This window comes from Amphimedon queenslandica, unplaced genomic scaffold, assembly GCF_000090795.2.
Source record: "Amphimedon queenslandica unplaced genomic scaffold, v1.1 AMPQUscaffold_13222, whole genome shotgun sequence".
Classification (NCBI taxonomy): Eukaryota; Metazoa; Porifera; class Demospongiae; order Haplosclerida; family Niphatidae; genus Amphimedon; species Amphimedon queenslandica.
Genome location: NW_003546542.1, coordinates 62,525 through 71,703, shown reverse-complemented (window position 1 = coordinate 71,703; position 9,179 = coordinate 62,525). Strand labels below are relative to the sequence as shown.

The 9,179-nt window shown below is 32.8% G+C and overlaps 3 protein-coding genes across 3 annotated transcripts in view; 2 read left to right on the top strand and 1 right to left on the bottom strand.

Moving 5' to 3' along the window:
* LOC100632421 (uncharacterized threonine-rich GPI-anchored glycoprotein PJ4664.02-like) overlaps positions 1 to 1,703 on the top strand; it is a 7,792-nt gene extending 6,089 nt beyond the window's left edge. The window contains exons 18-25 of the mRNA XM_019999992.1: positions 6 to 110; positions 158 to 251; positions 340 to 404; positions 466 to 600; positions 648 to 779; positions 1,078 to 1,229; positions 1,280 to 1,415; positions 1,495 to 1,703. Of these exons, the coding sequence (XP_019855551.1) occupies positions 6 to 110; positions 158 to 251; positions 340 to 404; positions 466 to 600; positions 648 to 779; positions 1,078 to 1,229; positions 1,280 to 1,415; positions 1,495 to 1,572 (897 nt within the window). The 3' untranslated portion in view covers positions 1,573 to 1,703. The remainder of the gene's footprint in view (positions 1 to 5; positions 111 to 157; positions 252 to 339; positions 405 to 465; positions 601 to 647; positions 780 to 1,077; positions 1,230 to 1,279; positions 1,416 to 1,494) is intronic.
* An 83-nt stretch (positions 1,704 to 1,786) lies between these two features.
* Positions 1,787 to 2,622, top strand: LOC105313780 (ankyrin repeat domain-containing protein 66-like). The gene is made up of 2 exons (XM_011407481.2): positions 1,787 to 2,059; positions 2,445 to 2,622. The coding sequence occupies exons 1-2, from the start codon at positions 1,825 to 1,827 to the stop codon at positions 2,579 to 2,581; spliced, it is 372 nt and encodes a 123-aa protein (XP_011405783.1). The 5' UTR covers positions 1,787 to 1,824; the 3' UTR covers positions 2,582 to 2,622.
* Positions 2,562 to 9,173, bottom strand: LOC109584316 (receptor-type tyrosine-protein phosphatase S-like). The gene is made up of 16 exons (XM_020000008.1): positions 8,951 to 9,173; positions 8,464 to 8,561; positions 8,160 to 8,247; positions 7,873 to 7,946; positions 7,631 to 7,765; positions 7,256 to 7,375; positions 6,715 to 6,872; positions 5,622 to 5,757; positions 5,197 to 5,346; positions 4,860 to 4,959; positions 4,697 to 4,767; positions 4,283 to 4,417; positions 3,946 to 4,083; positions 3,613 to 3,764; positions 3,244 to 3,379; positions 2,562 to 3,007 (listed from the first exon to the last, which is right to left on the bottom strand). Exons 1-16 carry the CDS (start codon positions 9,168 to 9,170, stop codon positions 2,930 to 2,932), a joined length of 1,989 nt encoding a protein of 662 aa, XP_019855567.1. The 5' UTR covers positions 9,171 to 9,173; the 3' UTR covers positions 2,562 to 2,929.
* Positions 9,174 to 9,179: the final 6 nt, after the last annotated feature.

The following is a 9,179-nucleotide window of genomic DNA, read 5'->3' as shown; positions in this document are numbered from 1 at the left end:
TAATGTGTGGTAATACTCAAATTGATAGTTGGCAGGCTCGCTCGATGATCGGAAAGCTGAGTGAACAGGATCCAGAAACTGGTCAAACTGGTTACAACAAGCAATTTACAGTAATAAATACAGATAAAAAACCCAAATTTTTCATTACTTCTATCAGGTATTGGAGCAGGTAACTCAAAAACCAGATGAAGTGACACATAATATTGCATCACAGAATAAAGACAAAAACAGATCAACTCAATTCCTACCTCGTAAGAAAAAAAGAGACAAAAAATATAGATAATGAAGATATACTTTAATAAATTATTAACGTATTTTTGCCTCTCTCTCTTTCTGTAGCTGATAATCACAGAGTGGTACTTAAAGGACAGCAACCAAACTACATCAATGCAGTTTATGTTGATGTAAGTCCTTATATTCTACAATAGATACCACCTACCTTTAATGTAATTTTTATCATTTTAGAGTTACAAGGAGAGAAAAGCATTCATTATTGCAGAGAGTCCAATGTTTAGCACAGTCAGAAACTTCTGGAAGATGATTGAGGACATAAATGTGACTGCTATTGTAATGCTATGCCAAGAAAAAGAAAATGATGAAGTACTGTGCATAAAGAATAAATTTTTATCATTAGTATTTTATTTCAGGAGGTCTGCTATAAATACTGGCCTACAGAAGCAACTGAAGTGATATTTGGAGAGTACAGCATTAAGTTATTGAATGAAGAGCTTTATGACTTATATACTGAGAGAACCATTGAAATCAAGAACAAGATGAAAGTAGGACTAACATCTAGCATAATTATGCTCATAACATTAAGAACCCTTTATAATGATGGCATACCGTATACCATGAAATTTATGCGACAAAATTTTCTGCAAATCCTGCATTTCTAAGATTTCACAAAATAAATTTTTTTGCAAACAGCTTACAAACTGCACCATGTAGCAATGGAGCTGCAGAATTTTTTGATTTTAATTTTGTGAAAAAACAAAAATTGATAAATTCGCAAAAAAAATTTCGCATAAATTTTATGGTATATGGTAAATAATAATGTGTAATTATTAATATTTTTAGGGTGGCTCCAGGCATAAGGTAGTACAGTATCAGATAACTGGTTGGGAGCCAAATGGAGAAGTGACTTGTCACCAGGCTATACTAATGATATTAGAAGAAATGAATAAAACACAAAGAAGAAGTGGAAACACAAGCATTGTAGTACACTGCAGGTGAGAAAGAAATCTGATTTAAATATTAATTTTAATTTTCTTCTTTATAGTGATACAGTTGGTCGTTCAGCAATGTTTTGTGCAGCTGCTACAACAATTAATAAATGTAAAACTGAAGGAGTCATTGATGTATTTCAAGTACTCAAAAGTCAACGTATTCAAAAACCAGGCAGTGTACAGACTGTTGTAAGTATCAATTATTAATTGAATTGTTTTATTTATTGAAGTACAACTTATATATTTTTGTTATTTTTCTTGATTTTAGGAACAATACAAAGGAATATTTGAAATTGTTCAAATCTACTTGGACTCTTTTATGTTGTACTCAAATTTCTCTTCATAAAATAAACGCTTTAATACTATACACACACAATGTAAATCACTGCTTCATTTTTATTTTATATTTTTACAATGTTGTTTTATTTACAAAGTACCATATTCTTATTGCTATAAATACATTATTGTTCTGTTTCACTTTTTAATCTTTATTCTCGCCACTTGGCATCATTACTATCTGCGCATGCTCAGAACAATATCCCGGTAATAGCTAATGCGCATGCGCACAACTTGCAGCTCCAGCCCCACCCTTGAAACAATGACTCAGTTGCATGAAGCTTCATCTGTGGGAGATCTCCCCTCGCTAGAAGAAGGGCTGAAGGCTGGACTGGACCCAAACGAGCCTGATATACACTGGGGGAGCAGGACGCCACTGCACGTGGCGTGTGCTTCAGGACATAAGAAGATAGTGTACGTATTGCTGCAGGCAGGAGCCTTTCCGGACTCACTCACTAATGTTGGGTGGACTCCAGCTCATTTTGCTGCTGAAGGAGGTAATTCAACTATTAAGAGAGCTAATGCAAGCATGCACACACAGCATTTAATATATTAGAGTTGGTGTTTTTTTTTTGGTTTTTCCTGTAACAAGCATCATGTTCACACCTTAATTTGCACCTCTGGGGTGTAAACAGGAGCCCATGGTGTAAATTAAAAAGTGAAAAATGTGCTCAAATTAGTCTGCCATAAAACTCAAGTAAGTTTAAAATCAATAATTAAAATTGGTCACAAATAGATCAAAATTTACCGATATTTATCTAGCTAAAACAGATTATAATCTATAAAGAATTTACCTGACAATTATCACTGCTTGTCTAAGACTAAGACATTGCCTTATTGATTTACTAAAATTAATACTTAAAACTGCTACATTCTTCCTAGGCCATGCACAGTGTCTACAGTTGCTCATTACTGCTGGATGCAATATCACTGCAACTGATCAATATGGGGATACTGCAAGGACAATAGCAGCAAGACACAATCACCAAGAATGTGTTAAAATGATTGACGAAATTTGAAGTTAAATGAAAAAAAGTGAACAAGAAAAATGAGTGAAAAATGCAACACAAGAATAATCAAAAATACATTGACATAATTATTAATTTTTTTACAAAAATTATAGTTATTATTGTCACCATTAAGTTTTGTATAACTAGAAATTATAATTATTAATATTCAGCAAAAAGTTAACCTACAACATACATGTATAATAATAATAATAATAATAATAATAATAATAATAATAATAATAATAAATTAATAATAATAGTACCATCACCAGCATAAAATAATTATAATAATTAGACTGTATCACAATAAAGAGGTGAGAGAGAGAGGATAAATGAGAAGAAAAAAGAGGAGCTGTTCTAATACTTAAAATTATCATAATTATCAAAAGTATTGACAAACTCAAGAGCTGCTTTATGAATGAACTCATATTGATCCTAGAGAGAGAGAAAGAGAGAGAGAGAGAGAGAGAGAGAGAGAGAGAGAGAGAGAGAGAGAGGGAGGGAGGGAGGGAGGGAGGGAGGGAGGGAGGGAGAGAGAGAGAGAGACATCAAATAGTTACAAAGGACAAACAAGCCAAAGTGTTACAATTACTATGTCAAACGATGTTTCAAAATGTGTTACTCTAAGTCTAATCAATAGTGTGTGTGTGTGTGTGTTACATATAACATACTATATCATTAACAAATCCTGGTCTCTGGATTCGAAGAGTTTTGACGGTCGAAAAGACATCAATGACTTGCTCGGCTTTTAGACGCTCTAGGACAGTAAACATGGCACAGAACGTACCAGTTCTACCTAATCCATCACTGGAAATAGAGAGAAAGAGAGAAAATAAACAAAAAAGTAATAAAATGACGGGTAGAAGAAGAATCAAGTTAAAATTAACAATATTTATTACAAAACAACTCTTAATTTTATCATACGTACATGTACATGCAATTAAATACTTTCATATGAGCTTTTAAAGGGTAGTAACTACCATGCATTTTTGGGGCATTTTTTTATTTGCTTAATATGATTACATGTACATGTACATTACCTGCAGTGAACTGTGATTGGTCCATTGCCCGATTTTCTTTGTATACGGACCACGTCAGCAACAAGATCAATCATTGATGTGGCTTCTTTAGGACAGGAGGTTGAGGGCCAGTTAATGTATTGGAAGTGAGTTATAGTACGAGAATCATCAGGCTAAGAGAAAAAAGGGAATGATAAGAGAAAGGAGTACAATAATTAATACAGATAAAGGAAGCAGTGATAAATAGATACAATAAAGATAGTACCATTAGCTCAAACTTTCTACATTCTCTCCTGGTCAATTGTAATAAAATATCATTCATATGCTACTGGACTCATTGGATACATAACTTACATTTTTGGAATGAGAGAGTTTGAATTTCCTAACAATGTAATCAGGTAGAGCCCTTTCTTCAGGTAGAGCCACAACATTAAATGATCCATACATGTCTTCTTCATTAGGATTAACAGGCCAGTACTGGACTGACTGCTCCTAGAGAAAGAAAGGGAGAGAGAGAGAGAGAGGGAGAGAGAGAGAAGGGGGGAGAGAGAGAGAGGGAAGGAGGAAGAAAATAAAGGATAAATAAAAACGAAGGTAGAAACACAAACAGATGTACATGTAGTTGTTCATGATGTACATCACAAAAGTATTTAAACTAAAAATTGACAGATAAGGAGATGAGTTACTCTACCTCTCCATTCTCCTCAGTGTTTGTTAACATTATTATGATCATTGACTTCATTTCCCAGACCATGCGCCAGAAGTCACCGGCAGTGTTCTTCATTGGACCCTGCGTAGCTATGAACGCTGACCTCTGACGATATCCCTAGAGCAAAATAGAAAACAAGTACAGTACGTGTCAGAGATGAGAGTATAATAGAATAAGTATGGTAGATATGTGTGTGTATAAAGAGAAAAAGAGTGAAGGATGCAGTTATTGTACATGTACATTAGCTTAAAATATAAGTTTTTTCCCTTGTGTGGGACAAATTGTACATGCACTTCAATTTTTAGTAAATTTAAGTGCATGACCATGCATGCCCAAAATAAACATGTGTACGTGTACATGTACATCAATACAGTATTTGAATTAATATCCACTTACATCAACATAGCTGGCACAGATGTAATCGGAGTCATAATTCTTAGTTGATAGAACAACACGATAATCATTAGCTAATGAAAAAATAAACAGATGAGTAAATCAACAACAAAAAAATAAACAAACAAATTAAATAATTAATTGAATGTTTATTAATAATATTTACGTGGTAGATGTTCCTTCACTCTGCTCTTAGCAAGATTATCAGATAACTGGGCAATGGAGCAATCAAAATCATCATCAGTCGGACTAGAAGACTCAAGAGTCTAGCAACAAAAATACAGCAATGAATTAAACATAATATACATGTACATGCAATAAAAGTATTATTATTAATAATGATATTGAATATTTACATATATTAATAAGTATATAGCTAGATATGGTAGACGACATACATGTATACACGTACTAGTTAATGAGTACTAATAAGGACAACAAAGTGTACATGTACATTTATACATGCACATGTATATTTACAATTTTACAGGTGTGATTCTCACCTCAAACTGGCTCTGAAAACCTGTTTTTCCAGAGGAGGGGGCAATCTCTTTGAGTGTTGCTATCTTGGTGGCCATGTGTACGGCTGGTATTGTAGTGTCACGACACATAATAGCTTCAAGTATAGCATGATGGAGGAAATCGTACTGGGACTGTAATGGGGACACAGTGTATGGGGATGGAAGGAGAAATAGAAGATTTAGGAATAAAAAAAAAACAATATTTAAAAGGCAATTTAGTATAGTGTTGGTAGTTTATAAAATTTAATAATTTTTAGTTAAATTAGTATAATTTTTCACATGCTCAATAAATATGTAACTATTAATAAAATAACATAATTTTCTAATCTCTCAAATGAAACGGCAAATGTGCTATTAATACATGCATCACATGTAGTCTGTACATGTACATGTACACGTGTACTTACGGCAGTTTGGACCATGTAGTTCCTACAGAAACGCATCCCGCGAACGAAATTAAAAATGTCTACGATTCCTTCGGCATCAATCTTCATGATCATAGTATCAATAGTAATGAAGGTACCAGTTCTACCAACACCAGCACTAGAAATAAAAACAAATAAATAAACAATAAACAAATAAATTAACAAAATTTTGTGCTAATTCTGATCAAATTTGGATTTTTTACAAATTTTTAAAGTTGCTCAAAAATCAGGTCAAAGTCCCTGTACTATAGTACACAGTCCAGGCCAAATTTCACCAAAATTGAAAAGACAAGAATTCTCCATTTATATAGTTTTTCCTGATACATATACATGTACTTATGCTGCGTAGAAAGTTTAAGCCGATTTGGATCAAATTTGGAATTTTTTACGAATTTTTAAAGTTGCTCCAAAATCAGGTCAAAGTCAATGTACTATAGTAGGCCAAATTTCACGAAAATTGAAAAGACAAGATTTTTCCATTTTTATATTTTTTCCTGATACATATACATGTACTTATGCTGCATAGAAAGTTTAAGCTGATTTGGGTCAAATTTGGATTTTTTACGAATTTTTAAATTTGCTAAAAAATCAGGCCAAAGTCCCTGTACTATAGTACACAGTCTCAGGCAAAATTTCGCCAAAATTGAAAAGACAAGAATTCACCATTTTAATATTTTTTCCTGATACATATACATGTACTTATGCTGCATAGAAAGTTTAAGCTGATTCGGATCAAATTTCAATTTTTTTACAAATTTTTAAAGTGCTAAAAAATCAGGTCAAAGTCCCTGTACTATAGTACACGGTCTCAGGCCAAATTTCGCCAATACTGAAAAAATAAGAATTCTCCATTTTTATATTATTCCCTGATACGTATACTTGTATTTATGTTGCGTAGAAAGTTTGAACTAATTCCGAACCAAATCGGACTTCTTAAAAAATTATAAAGTTACTCCATATTGAAGTGAAGTTGAAATTGAAGCCTAGCTGCCTAAGTTCACTTATAAAATCGTGAACATTCGTACAATGAGAAGTACAAGTAATACTTTAAAGTATATTCTACTGGTTTCTCTACCTGCAGTGTACCACCATTGGTCCTGGTTTCCCTTTGTGATGGTTCCTCACTCTTTTCTGAAAGCTCAAAAGAGGCGTGGCATACTGTGGTACTCCGTGATCAGGCCACACTAAGAAATGATACTGACGGACCTCCTTAATGGGACCTTGACCATGTAACTGGGGAATAACAATAAAAATATAAATTATAAAAATGCATAAATAAAATAAAGTTTTATTTATGCACATAATAAACAACAATTTCTTTAATAGCGTCATGTACATGTACAGGTACATGCATGTACATGTAAATTTACGTAAAATATGTACACGTAAATCATACATGTAAATACAGTTAATACACACATGGAAATAAATTCTATTATACATACAGTAATATTATCATAATTGTGGGGTATTTTTGTGAGTAGGTAAAATGTACTATTTTTGTTATAAGAGCATAAAACATCAATTCCTTCAATATAGTGACATGTACATGTACATGTATACCAGTAAATACATGTATAAGTACATGTACATTTAATTCCCTCTCTCTCTCTTACAGATTGTAGTTGGAATGTTCTAATTGCATAGTCGGCCACAGTCTCAACCTCCTTCAGTGTCACTTGGAAGCTACCGTAATTAGCTGCTCCAAAGGAAGGCCAGTACTGATGACACTTTATCTATTGAAAATAAATAAAATAATACTAGTGTATTCTATATGTCCATTCTATAAAAGACTAATATTAGTTGGTAAGAAATGAACTTTTTTGAAGAATACATGTACATGTAGCTAATGTACATGCATTGTAAATGCAATAAAATTTTGACTACAAGTACATGTACAGTTTGTATTTTCTTAATCTATATATTCCTCTCTCTCTCTCTCTCTCTTTCTTCCTCTCTCTCTCTCTTTTTTTCTCTCCCTTCTTTTCTACCTTATCATCTTCCTTGAGGTTGGTAACCATTATGATGGTGGGTACATTGTACTCCCATATCATCCTCCAGAAGTCAGGGAAGGCAGCTGGTATGGGACCCTGAGTAGCTATATAGTCCTTGGGAGAATTAAGACCCTAACAAGAGAAGAAGATACAAAAAATATCAATAAAAATAAAAGTTGATTTAAAAAAATAATAATTATGTCTACATTATTCTAAATACAGAGTATCTATTTTCTTACTCCAATGAATGAGGCATTGATATAGTCAGATCCTGGATTGCCATCAGGTTTAAGAGTAACACGAGAATGATCATCTGTTAACAAAACGTGTTAATAAATCAGAGAAGTATCAATATCAATATTAAAAAAACATAAATAAAATTTATGCACAATGTAGTGAATTTATACACAATGTTGTTGAATGCAGGCTGTTGACCGATATCAGTGTCAATCAATATTAGTATTAATTAATATCAAGTTTTAATCAAAATCAGTGTTAATCAATATCAGTGATCATTTAGTCTTACATGGTATTATGTTAACGTATCTATTCTTGCCATGATTGATCGGGAGTTTAGCAGCATACGAGGTGAAATTCCACTCTAACTCAATATCCTAAAGAAAATTTGAAGAATAACGACAATTATAAAAAACCAAAATTATTTATAGCATTAAAAATAAAAGCATGCTAAGTGAGCTAAAAAGATGAAGCAACTTTAAAAATTCATTAAAAAATTCAATTTTGATTGGAATCAGCTCAAACTTTCTACGCAACATAAGTAAGTTGAAAATAACTGATTGTAAAAAGTTTGAATATGACTTAACACTCACTGGATATTCCTCTTCAAGCCTGTCGCTGTTGTTAGATTGGAGTAGAGCCATCATCTCAATAAAGTCACTCACATTCAATGGAGGATGATTAGGATCAGCTAATGAAGGGAGAGAGAGAGAGAGGCAATTTAAAGTTTATTATTAATTAAGTACAACAACTATGTATATGGACATGCATAAACAGGCTACATAGATTTAAGACTGTTTTATAAAGCTAATAATGATAAAATCATGTGATTTGTGATACATGTACATGTTAATTAAGCATCACAAATGTCATATATTAAGAATTATATTTACAGAAATTTTTGCTAAGGAAACACAAAATTGAACATAATCAATCCGAAGGTAAAGATTAAAATTTAAAAAAGATAATACATAAATAGAAACTAAAAATTGTACACTAATTTAATACATGTACATGTATACATACTTTGTTGTACATGTACATGTACACTCACACTGATACATTACTGAATCAACTTACATTCAGGAGGGCTAGGAGAGACTACAGTAACACGAACAGTCTCCTCTACAACTCCAATATTATTAGTAGCCCTCACTATAAAGTGTCCCTGATCCTTTAGCTTTGTGTTAGTAATATACAGCGAGCCGTCATTGAATTGCACATAATCGGGCTCTTCTAAGATCATACCCTCCTTGTGCCAGCTGATGGTAGGGGCTGGTGTGCCAGTTGACTCACACATTAGTACAGT